This window comes from Oncorhynchus tshawytscha, linkage group LG03, assembly GCF_018296145.1.
Source record: "Oncorhynchus tshawytscha isolate Ot180627B linkage group LG03, Otsh_v2.0, whole genome shotgun sequence".
Taxonomy (NCBI): domain Eukaryota; kingdom Metazoa; phylum Chordata; class Actinopteri; order Salmoniformes; family Salmonidae; genus Oncorhynchus; species Oncorhynchus tshawytscha.
This window is the reverse complement of record NC_056431.1, coordinates 10,006,834-10,031,104: the sequence shown is the minus strand read 5'-3', so window position 1 is coordinate 10,031,104 and position 24,271 is coordinate 10,006,834. Positions and strand designations below refer to the sequence as shown.

Below are 24,271 nucleotides of genomic sequence, written 5' to 3'. Positions count from 1 at the left end.
ATATTGAGAAACAAAAATAGACGTGTAGAAAGGCATTGACATTATAAGCCTGCAACAAAAAGTCAAGGCACTGTTGCTGGCTTATAATGTCACTGTCTCTAAACAAGCCAAAGCTTGTTTTTGGTCCTGTCTATTTAGACCTTGTTCACAATGAGCATCCATTATAGGCAGATCTATGCCTACAGACCTGTCTAGTTCCAGTCTTATCCCAGCCCCATGTTTACACCCTATTATTTAGACATTAATGTTTCACTGTCCTGCACTGTCCATTAAGCTCCTGTGGCATGGTGTAAGCCTCGGACTGGCCTACCCATGTCTCAACTTCAATGCACTTTGGTCTATCGCCTCGAACATTAGCTAAACTTAACACATACATGTGAAACTAGGAAACGGTAAATCAATTGAAGGGGTTGTTAACGGTTACACTTGACTAACCATGGTCATTAAAAACAAAAGGGCTTTAAGCCTGTGCTCTGCTCTGCAGGTGCCATTTGACCGATATCTCATGACGTCACCTGTGTGCTACCTTGACCGTTTCTAAAAGGCAATGAGCGCAGAACAAGTCGAACTGCTGAGCTGTCTTGTTTTTACCGGAAAAACAACAGTGTAAATACGTTGGTAGCTACACGTTTTATCTATCGGAAATTATATTGTATTCTCAGTTTTGAACGGAGAACTGTTTTCTTTCGCAGAAGGGGAGAAAGTGAGGAACGTTTTCTTTTCGTACTCTTTTGTAGGCATACAACCACTTTTCGAAGTATTGGGAATATCTATGGTGGAGTTTACAACCTATTCATACTGCTACCCCGGAGGGAACAGCGAGCCTCGAGAGTGATCGCCGAGATTGTAACTTCATTTTTTCACGCTTGACTTAACAAGCAGTCATACACCTGTTGCAAAAGAGAGGTTAGTACTCTGAGAATGGTATGGATTTTGAGTAACCTACTAACGTTACTCTGTAATTTTAAAGTATGTGAGTTGTTTTTGATCATGAAAATACATATGGAAAATTAACAGTTAGATTCTGTCCAGTGTTCACGTCTAAGGGTGATTGTTATGAGTTTCTCGATATAAAAGGTATGTAGGCCTAATCATTCTATGCTGGATGGTAGGCCTATTGGTAGCTAGCTAGTATGCATACTGAGGAGAAACAGCATATCCAAATTTTGTGGTAAATTACAATATAGCTACCCCTGATCAGTAGCGACATGTTTATTACACATTTATTCCATAGAAAAATGTCCATTTCCCCTTCAGCCTGGACTATTAGTCAAATCTGCTAAAAACAACTCACTTTGCCCTTTGGTTTATTTAACTTGTTTAACCCACCTCTCTCCAGTCAAGAAGTGTATTAACGTTCATGTTCCGTGCTATCTATTTATATAGGCTGGGAATAAGACTGGGTGGCAAATTGACCATCACAGGAGCTGTGAAGCAGGGCCACTCTGAACTTCAGCTAACTCTTTTCATTTTCAACTTTTGAGCAAGAAAAAATGACTGAGAAAAAGAACGGTGAGTGTTCCACACACATCCAGACATTGTGCTTGCCACATAGTTTCCCTCTACATTTGACATCAGACATCAGCGTTAAAGATTAATAGAACTGGCCACTGCTTGCTGTTTGATGGGGTAAGCTACCTTTTGTGGTGTCGAGTTTGTGATCTAGATTAGGAACCTTTTAAATATAATTTTTTTCATACAGTCTGTTTTTGCCGAAGATCTTTCAAATAATTTCGCTTTTATAAAAGGACACACACTCTTAGAAAAAAGGTGCTATCTAGAACTTAAAAGGATTATTTTACTGTGCCCCATAGGGGAACCCTTTGAAGATCACTTTTTGGTTCCAGGCAGAACCCTATGGGTTCTATGTAGTAACCTTTCCCCAGAGGGTTCTACCTGGAAACAAAAAGGGTTCTACCTGGAACCTAAAAGGGTTTTCCAATGGGGACAGCCAAAGAACCCTTTAGAACCCCATTTTTCTAAGAGTGGAGTGATACTTTATCCATGCAACTTTGATTCTATATTTATTATTATCTATAACACAAGGAACCTCTTTTATTATCTAATTGTTGAGTCTAGAGTCATTTCTGAATGGAGAACATTATCCTTCACCATTATCAATCATTTAACAATGTTTACTAAATCCAGTGGGTTCTAGCATTGCTTTACATTGAAACATAGAATCTGTCAGAGAGATGCTCACCAGGACTCTCTGACAGATTCTATGGTTCAATGTAAAGCCATTGTCAAACCCGAGTCACCATCCAATGAACAACATCTCAGTTTCCTTCTGAGTTGACCCTGTACAGTGTAGCTGAAACAGTTACAGCATGACTGGTGAGTGTTGTGTTGTCTGGTTTTGTTTTGGTCTGGGTTGAGGTGTGGGCTCAGGTGTACAACACTGTGGTCTCTATCTGTGGTTTAGTTGCTGATTTGTGGCATTCCATGACTCATTGATTGATGTGTGAGACATTTTAGTCACAGTTCAGAAACATATGTAACTTTATGAAATTGCATTTCTATTGTGAAATTAGGCAGAATACCATCTTCCTGAGAGAGACACAAGGGAATGAACTAGGCCTTTCACCTTATGTATCTCCCTTCAGCAAAGGATATGTGTATTTCCCACACACAGATTGTACTCAGGTAGAGGCTAAAACAATAGCAGGGCTTGTTCTCCAGCTCCAGGCCTGTGACTCCAGAATCCACTGGAGTGGGTTTAGGAAATGTGGGGCTTTATTGGAACCAGCAGCTGGAATACTGGAAGGGAGACTGGCCTGAGATAAAGTTATGTCAATAGGATCTGTGGTCCCTTCCTCACCCCTGTCATTACTGAGAGTCATGCGCAGGAACAATAATACATTTATCTATTGATACGGCCTCACAGGACATAGGTGGATGGGTTTGGGATGGGTTTTGTAGTCATGGAAAGTGTTTGATATCAGTAGAATGTCTCCTCAACATCAACAAGGTTGAGAATCGCTTTTGTACAGAGAAGGAATGTTCTAATTGAAATATGTAGTGCAGGGTTCTGCAATGCGACTGGGTATGAATGGTTCTGCTCTCTAGACCATACCTGTTTCAAACAATCAACTAATCATGGTCTTCATGCGCGTTAGTGCTGGGTTGGAACAAAAGCCAGCACACCCATGAGCCAGTGTATCATGGTTCCAGACTGATATCTGGAAAAGCACTTGAATCAGCAGCCTATAACATGTGCTGAGTCAGGGTTCTCTGCGGTTGCCATAGGTGACTGCACCAAAAGAGTCCATTTTATTATATAATGTACAGTCATCACACTAACAGAGCTTCACTGTATGTTATGCAGGTCAACTGTGTGTTTTATTGGTGTCTCTGAGGAATCTTTGGCCTGGTCTGCTAACTACCTCTCTCAAAGAGTGCAGTGTATAAAGTCAGAAAATCTGCTGTCTCAGTCACTGCCTTTCACCAAGGGAGTATCCCAAGGCTCGATCCTAGGCCCCACACCCTTCTCAGTTTACATCAACAACATAGTTCAGGCAGTAGAAAGCTCTCTCATCCATTTACAGTATATGCAGATGATACAATCTTATACCCAGCTGGCTCCTCCCTGGATTTTCTGTTAAATACTCTACAACAAAGTTTTCTTAGTTTCCAACAAGCCTTCCAACTACCCTTAACCTTGTTCTGAACACCTCCAAAACAAAGGTCATGTGGTTTGGTAAGAAGAATGCCACTCTCCCCACAGGTGTGATTACTACCTCTGAGGGTTTAGAGCTTGAGGTAGTCACCTCATACAAGTACTTGGGAGTATGGCTAGACGGTACACTGTCCTTCCCTCAGCACATATCAAAGCTGCAGGCTAAAGTTAAATCTAGACTTGGTTTCCTCTATCGTAATCGCTCCTCTTTCACCCCAGCTGCCAAACTAACCCTGATTCAGATGACCATCCTACCCATGCTAGATTACGGAGACATTATTTATAGATCGGCAGGTAAGGGTGCTCTCGAGTGGCTAGATGTTCTTTACCACTCGGCCATCAGATTTGCCACCAATGCTTCTTATAGGACACACCACTGCACTCTATCATCCTCTGTAAACTGGTCATCTCTGTGTACCCGTCGCAAGACCCACTGGTTGATGCTGATTTATAGGCCTCACTCCTCCCTTTCTGAGATATCTACTGCAGCCCACATACTCCACATACAACACCCGTTCTGCCAGTCACATTCTGTTAAAGGTCCCCAAAGCACACACATTCCTGGGTTGCTTGTCTTTTCAGTTTGCGGCAGCCAATGACTGGAACGAGCTGCAACAAACACTCAAACTGGACAGTTTTATCTTAATCTCTTCTTTCAAAGACTCAATCATGGACACTCTTACTGACAGTTGTGGCTGCTTTGCGTGATGTATTGTTGTCTCTACCTTCTTGCCCTTTATGCTGTTGTCTGTGCCCAATAATGTTTGTACCATGTTTTGTGCTGCTACCATGTTGTGTTGCTACCATGTTGTTGTCATGTGTTGCTACCATGCTGAGTTGTCATATGTTGCTGCCTTGCTATGTTGTTGTCTTAGTCCTCTCTTTATGTAGTGTTCTGTTGTCTCTCTTGCCGTGATGTGTGTTTTGTCCTATATTTATATATACTCAGCAAAAAAAGAATGTCCTCTCACTGTCAACTGTGTTTATTTTCAGCAAACTTAACATGTGTAAATCTTTGTATGAACCTAGCAAGATTCAACAAATGAGACATAAACTGAACAAGTTCCACAGACATGTGACTAACAGAAATGGAACAATGTGTCCCTGAACAAAGGGGGATCAACATCAAAAGTAACAGTCAGTATCTCGTGTGGCCACTTCTTGGTGACAGGGGGGCAGTATTGGGTAGCTTGGATGAATAAGGTGCCCAAAGTAAACTGCCTGCTACTCTGTCCCAGATGCTAATATATGCATGTTATTAGTAGTATTGGATAGAAAACACTCTGAAGTTTCTAAAACTGTTTGAATGATGTCTGTGAGTATAACAGAACTCATATGGCAGGCGAAAACCTGAGATAAATCCAACCAAGAAGTGGGGAATCTGAGGCTTGTAGTTTTTTAAAACTCAGCCCCTATTGTAGATACAGTGGGATATTGGTTATGTTGCACTTCCTAAGGCTTCCACTAGATGTCAAGAGTCTTTAGGACTTTGTTTGAGGATTCTACTGTGAAGTAGGGCCGAATGAGAGAGGAATAAGCCAGGTGTCTGGCAGATTGCCACAGGCTCTGAGGCGCAGTCACGAGAGAGTTAGCTCTCGTTCCATTGCTTTTCTACAGACATAGGAATTCTCCGGTTGGAACATTATTGAAGATTTATGATGAGTATTGCCAGTGTAACAGTACAGCTTCCGTCCCTCTCCTCGCTCCTCCCTGGGCTCGAACCAGCAACACAACGACAACAGCCACCACCCTAGCAGCGTTACCCATGCAGAGCAAGGGGAACAACTACTAGAAGGCTCAGAGTGAGTGACGTTTGAAACGATATTAGTGCGCGCTAACTAGCTAGCCATTTCACTTCGGTTACACCAGCCTCATCTCGGGAGTTGATAGGCTTGAAGTCATAAACAGTGCAATGCTTGACGCACAATGAAGAGCTGCTGGCAAAACGCACGAAAGTGCTGTTTGAATGAATGTTTACGCGCCTGCTTCTGCCTACCACCGCTCAGTCAGATACTTAGATACTTGTATGCTTGCATGCTCAGTCAGATTATATGCAACGCAGGACACACTAGATAATATCTAGTAATATCATCAACCATGTGTAGTTAACTAGTGATTATGATTGATGTTTTTTTATAAGATAAGTTTAATGCTAGCTAGCAACTTACCTTGGCTTACTGCATTTGCGTAACAGGCAGTCTCCTTGTGGAGTGCAAAAAGAGAGAGAGGCAGGTCGTTACTGCGTTGGACTAGTTAACTGTAAGGTTGCAAGATTGGATCCCCCGAGCTGACAAGGTGAAAATCTGTCGTTCTGCCCCTGAACGAGGCAGTTAACCCACCGTTCCTAGGCCGTCATTGAAAATAAGAATGTGTTCTTACCTCTTGAAACTATGGGGCACTATTTTCATTTTTGGAAAAATAACGTTCCCAAAGTAAACAGGCTATTTCTCAGGACAAGATGCTAGAATATACATATAATTGACAGCTTAGGATAGAAAACACTCTAAAGTTACCAAAACTGTAAAAATATTGTCTGTGAGTATAACAGAACTGATATTGCAGGCGAAAGCCTGAGAAAAATCCAATCAGGAAGTGACCCTTATTTTGAAACCACTGTCTTTCTATGCATCCTTATTGCCCATTGAAAGGGATATCATCCAGATTTCTTTTTCTATGGCTTCCCTAATGTGTCTACAGCCACTAGACATAGTTTCAGGCTTTTATTTTGAAAAATGAGCGTGAACGACAACATTGCGTCAGTGGTCAGGTGGTGGCTCTCAGAGTGATTTGTGCGTAATAGACAAAGATGGTCATTGTTCCTCTCGCTCCTACTGAAAAGCCAATAGTCCCGGTTGATATATTATCGAATAGATATTTGAAAAACACCTTGAGGATTGATTAGAAAAAACGTTTGCCATGTTTCTGTCGATATTATGGACCTAATTTAGAGTTTTTTTTCGGCGTTGTCGTGACCGCAATTTCCAGTGGATTTCTCAACAAAACGTGGACAACAAACGGAGGTATTTTGGCTATAAAAATCATCTTTATGGAACAAAAGGAACATTTGCTGTCTAACTGGGAGTCTCAAGAGTGAAAACATCCGAAGCTCATCAAAAGTAAACAATTTAATTTGATTGCTTTTCTGATTTTCGTGACCAAGCTTCCTGCTGCTAGCTGGACATAATGCTATGCTAGGCTATCGATAAACTTAGACAAACACTTGTCTTGCTTTGGCTGGAAAACATAATTTCAAAATCTGAGATGACAGGGTGATTAACAAAAGGCTAAGCTGTGTTTCACTATATTTCACTTGTGATTTCATGAATATGAATATTTTCTAGAAATATTTTTTTGACCATTGCGCTATGCTAATTAGTGTAGTTGATGACAATTCTCCCGGATCCAGGATGGGTAGTTCTAAGAGGTTTTAACTGACTTGCCTAGTTAAATAAAGCTATATATATATATATATATTTATTTATTTTTAATCTGCAAATCGGCGCCCAAAAATACCGATTTCCGATTGTTATGAAAACTTGAAATCGGCCCTAATTAATCAGCCATTCCGATTAATCGGTCAACCTCTAATTTGGACATAAATGATGGACATTATCGAACAAAACAAACAGTTATTGTGGAACTGTGATTCCTGGGAGTGCATTCTGATGAAGATCATCAAAGGTAAGTGAATATTTATAATGCTATTTCTGACTAATGTCGACCACCCAATATGGCGGATATCTTTTTGGCTGCTTTGTTGTCTGAACGCTGTAATCAGATTATTGCATGGTTTGCTTTTTCCGTAAAGTTTTTTTGAAATCTGACACAGCGGTTGCTTGCGATGAGCAATCCCGGATCCGGGAACGTAATCATAGCCTCAAACTAATTAGCATAACGCAGCGGACATAAATACCCCTAGTGACTTTTCCTATTCATGAAATCGCAAATTAAATAAAATAAATATATTCAAACACAAGCTTAGCCTTTTGTTAACAACACTGTAATCTCAGATTTTCAAAATATGCGTTACAGCCAACGCTAGACAAGCATTTGTGTAAGTTTATCATGGCATAATGCTATGCTAGGCTCTGCTGGCAGCAGGCAACATTTTCACAAAAATAAGAAAATCAACCAAATTAAATCATTTACCTTTGAAGAACTTCGGATGCTTTCACTCAGGAGATTCCCAGTTAGAAAGCAAATGTTCCTTTTTCCCCAAAATATTAATTTTGTAGGCGAAATAGCTCCCGTTTGTTCATCATGCTTGGCTGAGAAATCGACTGGAAAATGCTACCATTACAACGCCTAACTTTTTTCAAAATTAACTCCATAATATTGACAGAAACACGGCAAACGTTGTTTAGGATCCATCCTCAAGGTGTTTTTAACATATATATTCGATAATATATCCGTCGAGGCAATTGGTTTCTCATAAGAAGCCATTGGAAAAATGGCTACCTCAGTATTTTCTGCGGGAGACACCATGTGACCACTTGCTAAATATGCTCCCTTACGGCTATTCTTCAATGGAAATCTGTAAAAAGACGTCACAATGCTGTAGACACCTTGGGGAATATGTGGAAAACGTAACCTCATTCGTAGCTCATTCACAGCCATATAAGGAGTCATTGGCATGAGGCGGTTTAAAAAAATGCGGCACTTCCTGGTTGGATTTTTATCTGGGTTTCACCTGTAACATCAGTTCTGTGGCACTCACAGACAATATCTTTGCAGTTTTGGAAACGTCAGAGTGTCTTCTTTCCAAAGCTGTCAATTATATGTATAGTCGAGCATCTTTTCGTGACAAAATATCTTGTTTAAAACGGGAACGTTTTTCATCCAAAAATTTTAATAGCACCCCCTAATGCATAACTGGTTTTAAGGAGAAGTATATCTCTAATTTCATGTATTTGTAATGTTGTATTTTCATCAAGTATTTCTGTAAATAGATGTGGCTCTCTGCACAATCACCGCATGTTTTAGAACTACTGAACGTAACGCGCCAATGTAAAATGAGATTTTTTTATATAAATATGCACTTTATCGAACAAAACATACATGCATTGTGTAACATGAAGTCCTATGAGTGTCATTTGATGAAGATCATCAAAGGTTAGTGACTAATTTTACCTCTATTTGTGCTTTTTGTGACTCCTCGCTTTGGCTGACAAAATGGCTGTGTTTTTCTGTGAGTTGGTGGTGACCTAACATAATCATGTGTTGCTTTCACCATAAAGCATTTTTGAAATCAGACACTGTGGCTGGATTAATGAGAATGCTATCTTTAAATTAGTGTAAAATACTTGTATGCTTGAGGAATTTTAATTATGAGATTTTTGTTGTTTTGAATTTGCGCCCTGCACTTTCACTGGCTGTTGACGATGTGGGACGCTACCGTCCCACATATCCCAGAGAGGTTTTAAGTACTGCAGTGCATATCCTCCTCATGGACTGCACCAGATTTTCCAGTTCTTGCTGTGAGATGTTCCTCCACTCTTCCACCAAGGCACCTGCAAGTTCCCGGACATTTATGTGGGGAATGGCCCCATTCCTCACCCTCCAATCCAACAAGTCCTAGACGTGATCAATGGGATTGAGATCCAGGCTCTTCGCTGGCCATGGCAGAACACTGACATTTCTGTCTTGCTTGAAATCACGCACAGAATGAGCAGTATGGCTGGTGGCATTGTCATGCTGGAGGATCATGTCAGAATGAGCCTGCAGGAAGGGTACCACATGAGGGAGGAGGAGGTCTTCCCTGTAACACACAGCGTTAAGATTGCCTGCAATGTCAACAAGCTCAGCACGATGATGCTGTGACACACTGCCCCAGACCATGACGGACTCTCCACCTCCAAATCAATCCCGCTCCCGAGTACAGGCATTAGTGTAACGCCCATTCCTTTGACGATAAACGTGAATCCGACCATCACCCCTGGTGAGACAAAACCGCGACTCGTCAGTGGAGAGCACTTTTTTCCAGTCCTGTCTGGGCCAGCGACGGTGGGTTTGTGCCCATAGGCGACGTTGTCCTCACCGGTGATGTCTGGTGAGGACCTGCCTTACAACAGGCCTGCAAGCCCTCAGTCCAGCCTTTCTCAGCCTATTGCGGACAGTCTGAGCACTGATAGAGGGATTGTGCGTTCCTGGTGTAACTCGGTCAGTTGTTGTTGCCATCCTGTACCTTTCCCGCAGGTGCGATGTTCGGATGTACCGATCCTGTGCAGGTGTTGTTACACTTGGGCTGCCACTGTGAGGACGATCAGCTGTCCGTTCTGTCTCCCTGTAGCGCTGTCTTAGGTGTCTCACAGTACAGACATTGCAATTTATTGCCCTGGCCACATCTGCAGTCCTCATGCCTCCATGCAGCATGCCTAAGGCACGTTCACTCGAGCAGGGACCCTGGGCATCTTTCTTTTGGTGTTTTTCAGAGTCAGTAGAAAAGCCTCTTTAGTGTCCTAAGTTTTCATAACTGTGACCTTAATTGCCTACCGTCTGTAAGCTGTTACTGTCTGTAACGGCCGTTGTTGGTGGAAGAAGGTGAGGACCAAGGTGCAGCGTGGTATGTGTCCATATTTATTAGAATGAACACGGAAATAACAAAAATAACAAAGAGAAACAACCGAAACAGTTCTGGCTGGTGCAGACACAACAGAAAACAGAAAATAATCACCCACGAAACACAATAGAAAACAGGCTACCTAAATATAGTTCTCAATCAGGGACAACGATTGACAGCTGCCCTTGATTGAGAACCATACCAGGCCAAACACAGAAATAGCAAATTATAGAAAAACTAACATAGACAACCCACCCAACTCACACCCTGACCATACTAAAACAAAGACATAACAAAAGAGGTAAGGTCAGAACATGACAGTGTCTGTTAGTGTTCCACAGGTGCATGTTCATTAATTGTTTATGGTTCATTTTACATGCATGGGAAACAGTGTTTAAACCATTTACATTGAAGATCTGTGAAGTTGTTCGGGTTTCTATGAATTATCTTTGAAAGACAGGGTCCTGATAAAGAGACGTTTCTTTTTTTGCTGGGTTTATATTTTTAATCCCAGTCCCCGCCCTGCAGGTGTCCTTTTGCCTTCTGGTAAACCGTCATTGTAAATACGAGTTTGTTCTTAACTGACTTGTCTAATTAAATAAAGGTAAAAATATTTTTTTAAACCGTACTGTATACAAAAGCCAAATACATTTTTTCATCTTAAGAGCAACTGTACTTGATGTTTTTATTTTAACGCTCTCTCAGTGACTTCCGGCGCCGACAGAGATGGCCGCCTCGCTTCGCGTTCCTAGGAAACTATGCAGTTTTTTGTTTTTTTACGTGTTATTACTTACACTAGTACCCCAGGTCATCTTAGGTTTCATTACATACAGCCGAGAAGAACTACTGAATATAAGATCAGCGTCAACTCACCATCAGTACGACCAAGAATATGTTTTTTTATCCTGTGTTCTTTACAAACAGGACAACGGAGTGGATCCCATGCAGCGACCCGAAAAACGACTCAGAAAAAGAGGGAAACGAAGCGGTCTTCTGGTCAGACTCCGGAGACGGGCACATCGTGCACCTCTCCCTAGCATTCTTCTCGCCAATGTCCAGTCTCTTGACAACAAGGTTGATGAAATCCGAGCAAGGGTAGCATTCCAGAGGGACATCAGAGACTGCAAAGCGGTGCAGCCAGCGGGTTTCTCCACGCATCGCGCCGACAGAAACAAACATCTTTCTGGTAAGAAGACGGGCGGGGGCGTATGCCTTATGGCCAACGTGACGTGGTGTGATGAAAGAAACATACAGGAACTCAAATCCTTCTGTTCACCTGATTTAGAATTCCTCACAATCAAATGTAGACCGCATTATCTACCAAGAGAATTCTCTTCGATTATAATCACAGCCGTATATATCCCCCCCCAAGCAGACACATCGATGGCTCTGAACGAACTTTATTTAACTCTCTGCAAACTGGAAACGATTTATCCGGATTCATTGTAGCTGGGGATTTTAACAAGGCTAATCTGAAAACAAGACTCCCTAAATTTTATCAGCATATCGATTGCGCAACCAGGGGTGGAAAGACCTTGGATCATTGTTACTCTAACTTCCGCGACGCATATAAGGCCCTGCCCCGCCCCCTTTCGGAAAAGCTGACCACGACTCCATTTTGTTGATCCCTGCCTACAGACAGAAACTAAAACAAGAAGCTCCCACGCTGAGGTCTGTCCAACGCTGGTCCGACCAAGCTGACTCCACACTCCAAGACTGCTTCCATCACGTGGACTGGGAGATGTTTCATTGCGTCAGACAACAACATTGACGAATACGCTGATTCGGTGTGCGAGTTCATTAGAACGTTGAATATGTCGTTCCCATAGCAACGATTAAAACATTCCCTAACCAGAAACCTTGGATTGATGGCAGCATTCGTGTGAAACTGAAGGCACGAACCACTGCTTTTAATCAGGGCAAGGTGTCTGGTAACATGGCTGAATACAAACAGTGCAGCTATTCCCTCCGCAAGGCTATCAAACAAGCTAAGCGCCAGTACAGAGACAAAGTAGAATCTCAATTCAACGGCTCAGACACAAGAGGCATGTGGCAGGGTCTACAGTCAATCACGGACTACAGGAAGAAACCCAGCCCAGTCACGGACCAGGATGTCTTGCTCCCAGGCAGACTAAATAACTTTTTGCCCGCTTTGAGGACAATACAGTGCCACTGACACGGCCTGCAACGAAAACATGCAGTCTCTCCTTCACTGCAGCCGAAGTGAGTAAGACATTTAAACGTGTTAACCCTCGCAAGGCTGCAGGCCCAGACGGCGTCCCCAGCCGCGCCCTCAGAGCATGCGCAGACCAGCTGGCCGGTGTTCCCAAGAAAGCTAAGGTAACTGAGCATCCGTCATCATGAAGTGCTTTGAGAGACTAGTCAAGGACCATATCACTTCCACCCTACCTGACACCCTAGACCCACTCCAATTTGCTTACCGCCCAAATAGGTCCACAGACGATGCAATCTCAACCACACTGCACACTGCCCTAACCCATCTGGACAAGAGGAATACCTATGTGAGAATGCTGTTCATCGACTACAGCTCGGCATTCAACACCATAGTACCCTCCAAGCTCGTCATCAAGCTCGAGACCCTGGGTCTCGACCCCGCCCTGTGCAACTGGGTTCTGGACTTCCTGACGTGCCGCCCCCAGGTGGTGAGGGTAGGCAACAACATCTCCTCCCCGCTGATCCTCAACAAGGGTGCGTTCTGAGCCCTCTCCTGTACTCCCTGTTCACCCACGACTGCGTGGCCATGCACGCCTCCAACTCAATCATCAAGTTTGCGGACGACACAACAGTGGTAGGCTTGATTACCAACAACGACGAGACGGCCTACAGGGAGGAGGTGAGGGCCCTCGGAGTGTGGTGTCAGGAAAATAACCTCACACTCAACGTAAACAAAAATAAGGAGATGATTGTGGACTTCAGGAAACAGCAGAGGGAACACCCCCATCCACATCGATGGAACAGTAGTGGAGAGGGTAGCAAGTTTTAAGTTCCTCGGCATACACATCACAGACAAACTGAATTGGTCCACTCACACAGACAGCATCGTGAGGAAGGCGCAGCAGCGCCTCTTCAACCTCAGGAGGCTGAAGAAATTTGGCTTGTCACCAAAAGCACTCACAAACTTCTACAGATGCACAATCGAGAGCATCCTGGCGGGCTGTATCACCGCCTGGTATGGCAACTGCACCGCCCTCAACCGTAAGGCTTCCAGAGGGTAGTGAGGTCTGCACAACGCATCACCGGGGGCAAACTACCTGCCCTCCAGGACACCTACACCACCCGATGCTACAGGAAGGCCATAAAGATCATCAAGGACATCAACCACCCGAGCCACTGCCTGTTCACCCCGCTGTCATCCAGAAGGCGAGGTCAGTACAGGTGCATCAAAGCTGGGACCGAGAGACTGAAAAACAGCTTCTATCTCAAGGCCATCAGACTGTTAAACAGCCACCACTAACATTGAGTGGCTACTGCCAACACACTGTCAATGACACTGACTCTACTCCAGCCACTTTAATAATGGGAATTGATGGGAAATGATGTAAATATATCACTAGCCACTTTAAACAATGCTACCTTATATAATGTTACTTATCCTACATTATTCATCTCATATGCATACGTAGATACTGTACTATATCATCGACTGCATCCTTATGTAATACATGTATCACTAGCCACTTTAACTATGCCACTTGGTTTACATACTCATCTCATATGTATATACTGTACTCGATATCATCTACCGTATCTTGCCTATGCTGCTCTGTACCATCACTCATTCATATATCCTTATGTAATATTCTTTATCCCCTTACACTGTGTATAAGACAGTAGTTTTTTTATTGTTAGTTAGATTACTTGTTCACTGCATTGTCGGAATTAGAAGCACAAGCATTTCGCGACACGCGCATTAACATCTGCTAACCATGTGTATGTGACAAATAAAATTTGATTTGATTTGATTTGATTTGATTTGATTTGATTTGAACCCATGTATCTTATTGTTGATGCATGGTCCACACTGATTGACAGCGGTGAGTAAGGGGGAAAAAAGTGGAGGATTTCCCCATCACTCTGAAGACTCATCAGCTGCCTGTAAACTGTGCCCATATCCTGAGGTATTGAGTATAGACGGCAGACCCCATGGCCTTACAGGACCCCCAGTGTTTTCTCACTGAATTCCAGTCTCCCTCCTTTGTTTGCGATGTTGATTTTCCATCTCTTTTAATTGGCAGAGTATCAGGTTGATGTTCATTTTCCTTGAATAAGATACAACGGGAAAGAGTGTTATGTTATTGATAAGAGACATGCTCATCCAGCAGGCTGTATCTGTACAAGCAGCTTTGGTGATCCAGGTAGTGGGTGGCAGGTAGCCTAGCGGTTAAGAGCTTTGGTAACCAAAAGGTTGCTAGTTCGAATCCCTGAGTCGACTAAGTAAAACATCTATCTGTGCCATTGAGCAAGGCATTTAACCCTAATTGCTCCTGTAAGTCGCTCTGGATAAGAGCGTCTGCTAAATGACTAAAATGTAAAAATTTGAAATATGGTGCAACTGTTTGTGTTGTTGGTGTCGAATGGTTGAATGATGTCTTCACTATTGGGCATGTATTGATGTGTGTATTTAGGAGATTGTTCTTAAGTGTCCATCAGACTGGTTTGTTGCCCACATAGCTAGGGTCACACGACCAGATCAGTAAAACGTCTTGGCCCTATAGCATACATAAAGACTTGTGTATACTTACACAGTAAGAACAGACTTGTAGACCTGTGTATTACCTACAGAGCATTCTTATAGACGTGTGTTAGACCTGAGTTGGATCCACACACAGACAGTTGGTTTGTTTGCGCTGAGTCAGGAACTTATCATGCCTTGCAGTCAGTGTCTCTGCTGGTCTGCTCTGCTGGTTTGGTCTGGTGTGTGGCATGTCTCCACACAGGCTGAAGCTGGTTAATGATCACTCCAGAACTCCACTCTCGGCACCTCAGATTCCTGTCTGCAAACACAGAAGATTTACGCATGCCACCTGTGTGTGTGTGTGTGTGTGCGGCACATAAGTGTGTCTCACACGTGTGACTTAAGTTGTAAACGGTGCTTGATCAAGTGTGGCTTTGTTTTGGTTCAACCAAACTTGTAACAGTTAGTGACTGGTCAGTTCATGGATCTTTCATCATCATCAGCAATTTAATGGAATGAAATGACCTCTCATTCTGCACAACCTTGTGTTCTAGCTAGGGACACAGTGACAATTTTTTGTTGCTTGAGATGGCACTGAAATCAAGCTTGCAGTTTGTTTTAGCTCTATGGAAATGGAGCAGACTTTGGACTATTGATCCTATTCATTTGTACTTTTTCAATGTGCCAATTTGCCAGTGTGTTATTAAGACACTCTCTCTTCTTTTTTACCTGTCTGATTAAAACACTTTCACTTCTTCAAGATGTTCAAATGTTCATAAATGACCAGCAGGGTCAAATAATAATCACAGTGGTTATAGAGGGTGCAAGAGTCAGCACATCAGGAGTAAATGTCAATCAATCAATCACATTTGTTTATAAAGCCCTTTTACATCAGCAGTTGTCACATATTGATTATACAGAAACCCAGCCTAAAACCCCAGAGAGCAAGCAATGCAGATGGAGAAGCGTGGTGGCTAGGAACGTAGGAAGAAACCTAGAATGGAACTAGGCTGTGAGAAGTGGCCTGTCCTCTTCTCGCTGTGCCTGGTGGGGATTATAAGAGTACATGGCCATTAAGGCCAGATCGTTCTTCAAGATGTTCAAACGTTCATAGATGACCAGCATGGTCAGTTGGCTTTTCATAGCTGAGCATTCAGAGGTTGAGACAGCAGGTGTGGTAGAGAGAGAAGGGGGAGAGAGCAAGGGTCGAAACAGCAGGTCTGGGACAAGGTAGCACGACCGGTGAACAGATCAGGGTTCTATAACTGCAGGCAGAACAGCAGAAACTGGATCAGCAGCACGACCAGGTGGACTGGGGACGGGGAAAGCCAGGAGTCATCGGGCCCGGTAGTCCTGAGGCATGGTCATAGGGCACAGGGAGAGAGAGAGAGATTGGAGAAATAGATGAAGCATACTTAAGATCACACAGGACACTAGATAAGACAGGAGAATTACACCAGATAGGACAGACAGACCACCGAAAAAAGCCTGGCACAACATAATGCACCCCTCCCAGGGACGGAATGAGAAAGTGCGAGCAAGCCAATGACTCAGCAATCTTAATAGGGTCAGAGAATCCCAGTGAAGAGAGGGGAGCCCTGCAGAGACAGCAAGGGTGGCTTGTCATTCCAGTGCCTTGTTGTTCACCTTCACACTCCTGGGCCAGACTACCTTCAGTGTGATGTTGAACATAATGTTATGTTTTTGTGGTGTGTGTTGTTTTTGTTGTGTGTGTTGACTTTTGCAGGAAGTGCGGGGGTGACCTTCCTGACCCCATGTCACGTGGCAGGCGTGTGTCTGACCGTGGTGCTACTGGGGGGGATTGGAGCTGCTGTCTGGGCTGTAGGTGAGATATCTCTGCTTCTGCTCTCACATAGTAGTGATGTGTACCTTTTGGCAATGAGCAGTGCTTTATGGGCAATGTAGTTTTAGTTTTTCCATAGTACAGACAGAGACGGAAGAGGAAGCGAAACATCCCACTCCCTCATTTGTTTCTGTTTGAATGGAAGTCAATGAACTAAGTACACCAGAGCCAGTTGCTATCACATTGGTGTCTATGGGAGAGCCACCCCCTTATGTAGACAGTAACTGACCAATTTTTTCAATGGTAAACGGCCTGAGTGAACTATCTTAATTCATCCTCCCATCTTTGGTACAGATATTACCAACATTGTTTGATTGCAGTCAGTGGATTTGTTTGCAGTCTCTGTGAGGTTTGCTGTTTCATCAACAGAGTGTGTATGCACTTTACAGTTTTATATTACATGTTGTTGACTTTTGTTTGTTTGTTTTTCAAATCCTAGTAACATTTTGTATCAGAGAAGAAGACACAGGGTTATATGATGGTAAGTGAGAGGGTAACCACTCCACCAAAGCCAACCTCATATCGCATGTGTATCGATAGAACGGTTTGTTTGATCCAGTATTTCATTGCTCCAACCCAGTCCAGGTGAACTCCAATCCAAGCTCGGACCTACGTCTCCGGGTGTTTGACTCGGCCGAGCGACGGTGGAGACACCTCTGTTCCTCAGAGGCCAACCAGCTCCTGGCCAACATCAGCTGTGAGGAGATGGGCTTTGTCAGGTGAGGAGATTGATGGATTGTGATATGAAAGGCTTTAGATTAAATACAAAAGTGGGAGTCACTATCTATAGCATGATAAAAGGAAAAGGGGATACCTAGTCAGTTGTACAACTGAATGCATTCAACTGAAATGTGTCCCTATGCCATGCAACAAGGCTGCACAGAAATTGCTCCACCCTTGCCTGGTTACTAAAATTCTAATGGTTTGCCTAATTTCAGTTTATGGCCACAAGCAAGCAATGTATAGTTTAGATCTAAACAGCTGTGAAATGTATTTTCAAAATCAAAAAAGATTGTATTTTCAGCTGGTGTACAAAGCTGAAAATAAAAAGAGGCGAAATCTAAACTTAAGGACAGGAAGCATAAAATAGGATACAAAATGGATCTACCGCTTCTCAGACTTTCTTTCAATGAGATTGACAGATCTTTACCTCACATTGCTATGTGGATTTGGTTGGGTTGTACAAAAAGTTATACATAATGCGCCTCTAAGTAACTTCATTGGGTTTAGGCCAGGGATCTTTCAACTGATCTGTCAGTGATAGAAGTCTCTGCAATAAAGAGATGCATGCCTTATGTCCCCTCCAGCGTGGTGAATTACTCCGTGTCCAGTATCCCTGAAGGCAGTAACGACCGTGAGGAGTTCTTCTGTGTCAATGAGAAGGAGCTGACCTATGGCAAGAAGATCAAAGAGTCTCTATATCCATGGTAAGACATTCTTTTAACACTCTTAAATCTCCTAGACGATTACCTTAAGGCAGTGTTTATTAAAGCAGCAGCCGGCTGAAAAGTAGAGAAGGGCAGGAATGTAGGGTTCCAGGCTGCTGTGTCTAACTGTTGTTGTTGTTTTTCAGTGACTGTGACACTGGCCAGGTTCTAAGTCTGCTTTGTCAAGGTAGGTTCAGCTGAGAGGTTTGGTTTGGTCCCGTGATACTCTTTTTACACAAAGTGATGAGAAGCAACCTGAGATTTGGACAGAATAGCTTAACTCTCTCTCTCTCCTGCATCCCCCCTGTTACCTCTCTCTTTACTCCTCCCTATCTCTCTTTCTCTCCTGTACCTCTCCCTCTCTTATTTATCTCTTTACTTCTCTCTCCCTATCTCTCTCTCTGTCTCCTCCTTCTCCGTCCCCATCCATATCTCTTTCTCCTCCCGATCCCTCCCTCCCCTCTCTTTCTGTCTGTCTAGACTGTGGCAGGCGTAGTCTGACAGAGGACCGTATAGTGGGTGGTGTAGATGCTAGGCAGGGTAGCTGGCCATGGCAGGTCAGTTTGCAGTATGACGGGGTGCACCAGTGTGGAGGCTCCATCATCTCAGACCGCTGGATCGTCAGCGCAGCCCACTGCTTCCCAGAGTAAGCCCTGAATCTTTTTCTACTTCACTCTCTTTCACTCTCTTTCACTCTCTTTCACTCTCTCTCTCTCTCTCACACACACACACACACACACACACACACACACACACACACACACACACACACACACACACATACACACACTTCTTCTCATGGATTTTATTTGCCCTCTCTCAGGAGGAACCGACAGGTGTCTCGATGGAGGGTGTTACTGGGCTCCATCTACAACAAGCTCACCCATAAGAATGTTAGAGTTCTTGAGGTAAAGACTGTGGTGTACCACAGCAGCTACCTGCCCTTTGTAGACCCCAACATAGACGACAACAGCAGAGACATTGCTGTCCTTGCTCTGGCCCAGCCTCTGCACTTCACAGGTAAACACATCCGGGCCCATTTTGTTATATTCTTATTATACTGTGATGATTTGTTGTTCTTTTTTAAGGCACATCAGACAAAGCCACCGTGTGCTTAGAGGTAGAAGAGGGAGAGAGAGAGAGAAAGAGATAGAGAAAAGGGGATGAGAGAGAAGTGATAAAGTGAAATAGAGATGAGGGACGAGTCACTATGGTAATTCCCTTCCTCAAGGTTCAGGTTTCCAATCAGACTACAAAACAAAGGCCCTCTACTGCCTGCCTGCAGTCGCCTGGACAAAAGACAATGATATCAGAATTGGATAGAATAGTTTGCCCTCTGTTTCACTGTCATTTTTCCTTTCCTGGAATCGCTGTAAGTACATAGAAAAACATTACATTGTTATAATGTGAGAGCGAAAACTCTCTAGGACAGCGTTTCCCAAACTCGGTCCTCTGGACCCCAATGCAGTGAACTTCCTGTTGTTTATCAAGGACAGATATATTGGGCCCTGTCTGACATCTAGTGGTTGGACTCAGAATTGCAGCTATTCTAATGATAAAATATCACGCTGGTGGGGAAATTAAGAACACACATCAGCCGACAAGATTAACATTGTCTGTAGTGATTACAACACACAAGCCAGCAAGTAAACTATCTTAACCATTTTTGTGCAAGTATACATTTAAATTCAATTCAATCTCATCTCTCCCTCCCTCCTCTTCACTTTCTGTTTTCTGTAGACTACATCCAGCCGGTGTGCTTACCCCACTACGGCCAGCGCCTGATTGACGGCCAGATGGGGACAGTGACAGGCTGGGGAAATGTAGGTTACTATGGTAAGTGACTGTGTAAGCTTCTACATCCTTAAACGTACATCTGGTCCCAGAGTCAGATACTGTAGGATAGGGGCTTAAAGCATCTTCTGGTCCCAGAGGCAGATACTGTAGGATATGGACTTAAAGCATCATCTGGTCCCAGAGCCAGATACTGTAGGATATGGACTTAAAGCATCATCTGGTCCCAGAGCCAGATACTGTAGGATATGGACTTAAAGCATCATCTGGTCCCAGAGCCAGATACTGTAGGATGTGGACTTAAAGCATCATCTGGTCCCAGAGCCAGATACTGTAGGATATGGGCTTAAAGCATCATCTGGTCCCAGAGCCAGATACTGTAGGATATGGACTTAAAGCATCATCTGGTCCCAGAGCCAGATACTGTAGGATATGGACTTAAAGCATCATCTGGTCCCAGAGCCAGATACTGTAGGATATGGACTTAAAGCATCATCTGGTCCCAGAGCCAGATACTGTAGGATAGGGGCTTAAAGCATCTTCTGGTCCCAGAGGCAGATACTGTAGGATATGGACTTAAAGCATCATCTGGTCCCAGAGCCAGATACTGTAGGATATGGACTTAAAGCATCATCTGGTCCCAGAGCCAGATACTGTAGGATATGGACTTAAAGCATCATCTGGTCCCAGAGCCAGATACTGTAGGATATGGGCTTAAAGCATCATCTGTTCCCAGAGCCAGATACTGTAGGATATGGACTTAAAGCATCATCTGGTCCCAGAGCCAGATACTGTAGCATATGGGCTTAAAGCATCTACTGTTCCCAGAGCCAGATACTGTAGCATATGGGCTTAAAGCATCTACTGTTCCCAGAGCCAGATACTGTAGGATATGGACTTAAAGCATCATCTGGTCCCAGAGCCAGATACTGTAGGATGTGGACTTAAAGCATCATCTGGTCCCAGAGCCAGATACTGTAGGATGTGGACTTAAAGCATCATCTTGTCCCAGAGCCAGATACTGTAGGATATGGACTTAAAGCATCATCTGGTCCCAGAGCCAGATACTGTAGGATATGGACTTAAAGCATCATCTGGTCCCAGAGCCAGATACTGTAGGATATGGACTTAAAGCATCATCTTGTCCCAGAGCCAGATACTGTAGGATATGGACTTAAAGCATCATCTGGTCCCAGAGCCAGATACTGTAGGATATGGACTTAAAGCATCATCTGGTCCCAGAGCCAGATACTGTAGGAGCTGGGTTTAAAACATCATCTGGAACCATAGAGAGACAGAGTAGCTGTATCATTGTTGTCATTGGACAAGACAGCCTCACCCTAGATCTTTCTTTCTCTCCCTCCTCTCTCTTTCTGCATGACCTTTGAATATGTAAACAGGGACAGTGTCATAGTGTGTAGATGTGCCAAGCACTATTGACCAGGAATCGACAATCTTTTGGTCAGATATGGTTGTCGGATCACGCCATCATTAATGTGTATGGAGTGATTAATAGCTCTCTCTCGCGCTTTCTCTCTGTCCCTCGCGCTTTCTCTCTCTTTCTATTCCTCTCTCTTTGTTCTCTCTATATCTCTCGCTCTCTTTCTCTCTTAGGGACTCTTGCTGACGTTCTTCAGGAGGCTAACGTGCCAATCATCAATGACGCTGTCTGTAACGCCCCTGATTACTATGACAATCAGATCACCACCAGCATGTTCTGTGCTGGCTTTGAGAAGGGTGGTACCGATGCCTGTCAGGTAACCAGCTATAGTGACATCTAATTTCCCTGCTCTGGCAGTCAATGAATAAACTTGAACAAAAAATGACACCTTCCATCCATATTCTGTCTTCCACTTACAAACATGTAAATGATTGACATCTGAATGTGCCAGATATGATTAAGGCTGTACCATTGCTCTCTATCCAGATTCTACATGAGAGATTGCTAATATTTATATAATCCATTCACCCAAGTGAGACTGATTTTATAATTTTTATTTTACTTTTATTTAACTAGGCAAGTCAGTTAAGAACAGATTCTTATTTTCAATGACAGCCTAGGAACAGTGGGTTATAACTGCCTTGTCAGAAAGACAGATTTGTACCTTGTCAGCTCAGGGATTTGAACTTGCAACCTTTCGGTTACTAGTCCAACACTCTAACCACTAGGCTACGCTGCCGCCCCATAATGTACTGTATGTGAGTGGTTGACTTTTTTTTTATCTCAGGGGGACAGCGGGGGCCCGTTTGTGGCTGAGGACTCCCTGTCCAAGGCCAGCCGCTACCGCCTGCTGGGGGTGGTGAGCTGGGGAACAGGCTGTGCCATGGCCAAGAAGCCTGGCGTCTACACCAGAGTGTCCCGCTTCCTACCCTGGATCTCCTCAGCCATGAGGGTGAGTACAGTACACAGACATACCCGCATGTACGCATGCACACGCACGCACACACACACACACACACACACACACACACACACACACACACACACACACACACACACACACACACACACACACACACACACACACGTACACAGATGCACACAGGTGGAAGTATAATCTTCTTCTTTTCCTGTCTTATCTTCACAGACGTATCACAATTCACCAGGAGTGCACAAAATGGCACGTACATGGGAGCACTGACCTTTAAGGGATCAGAAATGACCAAATTATTATCCATTCAGACTTACTGCACTTCACCTGTCCAAAAAACCCATCCTTTAGGGGAACCTTGTGCAGAAATTGGATGTATAGGTACATTCAACTAGATTACCTGAGGAAAGCCTTGAAGTGGTAGTTTGACCAAAGAATTATCAACATGTTTTTGGTGAAATGAGAAAGTGTCAAATGAAAAGACTTATGGGACTTGCATGACAAAGTCATAGAACATCACCACTCTGCCAGCCAATGTGCAGGTTGTACTGTCATGGGGATTATGTGTATGTCATCAAAGGGTTCATTTTTGTATTCAGGGTTTCCTTACAGTTTGACTCTTTTCAGGTGCAACAAACGTATGACACACAACAAGCCTGTGTATCAAAATGTAACGCTCAAACAGATGTTAAATAACATTCTGGATAGTTTTGCCTTGAACTTTCTCCTTTATATGATTCCCTTGAACAAATAATGCCAAAGTTACTGAAGAGATTTTAACATAGACAACATGTAGCTGAAATTCCATGATACCTAAAATGTTTGTAACAAATAAAACATTGGTGTCAGATATTCAGCTCTTGAGTTGTCTCTCTATCCTTTGTTTGTATCCCAGATTGCAGTTCAGAGTGACTGTTACGCCCTGTAATGACACATGTTTCTTAGTTTGGTTTTTGGTGGGGACATGAATTCAGGGACAAGTAAACAGGTGAAATGTAAAGGATATTTCTATAACATGTATAGATTAGACATTAGAACGTATGAGATATTCATAGTTAAATCAGAGTTTTATTTGTTTGGCTTTATTGTAAATATTAGTAACAGATTTTTTGAAAATGGATGTTTATTTGTAAGTGATCTATGGATTTCAATCACAAATGTGCAATAACAACCAGAATGATGTTCTTATTAACCATTTCTGCTTCATAAGTTACTAAGGAATTACGGTTAGCAACACCAAGTCATATAACATATTCATCACAAGATGATGCACTACACTACAGAGATCATACTCAGCTGTGTGTTGTCAGTTAAGGGCCTATTACCTGCTGAGAACCACAACTACCTTATTGGTAGAGAATTAGCTACACAGCAACAGGAGAAAAACTCTGTATTGTCTGTTGATCATCATGACTCAATTTGCTGTAGTTTATTGTGATGTAGTTTATCAAGCTTATTTGATGGTCTTTATGCTTTCATTTCCTCGTTTTATATTGTTTGAAGTCTAGTCTCTATGCAGATGACTTCAACAGATGTGAATGTATATATATTTTCTATGAAGAAATTATGAAATTCTTAGTAAGGATGTTATTATTACTGATTTAAACTCTGTTCCTTATGTAAATGTAAATTGTTCTATTGAATATTGTATTGAAATAAAGATTTAATTTAACAAACTGGATGAAGTATGTCAAATGTCATCTACAGATGTAGGATCTTCATTTGAGCCAGTTTGCTACAGAAGGAAAATAATCCTGCAGCAACAGGAAATGTGAATTATTATGTGGACTATAATTAATGTACATTTTTGTAGGGGTTGATACATTTTCCGTAATGTAAAATCAAGTGGAAATTACAAACATCCAGAAGCCTTTTTAAAG

At 43.0% G+C, this 24,271-nt stretch overlaps 1 protein-coding gene across 1 annotated transcript; it reads left to right on the top strand.

Annotated features, from left to right (window-relative positions):
- The first annotated feature begins 517 nt into the window (after positions 1-517).
- Positions 518-24,067, top strand: LOC112227142 (serine protease hepsin-like). Its single transcript, XM_024392008.2, has 13 exons — positions 518-906; positions 1,387-1,512; positions 16,682-16,780; positions 17,238-17,279; positions 17,379-17,517; positions 18,106-18,225; positions 18,372-18,412; positions 18,706-18,871; positions 19,049-19,245; positions 19,966-20,061; positions 21,634-21,776; positions 22,248-22,412; positions 22,608-24,067. The coding sequence occupies exons 2-13, from the start codon at positions 1,494-1,496 to the stop codon at positions 22,659-22,661; spliced, it is 1,281 nt and encodes a 426-aa protein (XP_024247776.1). The 5' UTR covers positions 518-906; positions 1,387-1,493; the 3' UTR covers positions 22,662-24,067.
- Positions 24,068-24,271: the final 204 nt, after the last annotated feature.

Bases quoted from the DNA above. Each gene is read 5' to 3' on its own strand.
- LOC112227142 (XM_024392008.2), top strand. The intron at 17,518-18,105 runs GTGAGGAGATTG...TGTCCCCTCCAG, and splicing joins GAGGAGATGGGCTTTGTCAG to CGTGGTGAATTACTCCGTGT. The intron at 18,226-18,371 runs GTAAGACATTCT...GTTGTTTTTCAG, and splicing joins AAAGAGTCTCTATATCCATG to TGACTGTGACACTGGCCAGG.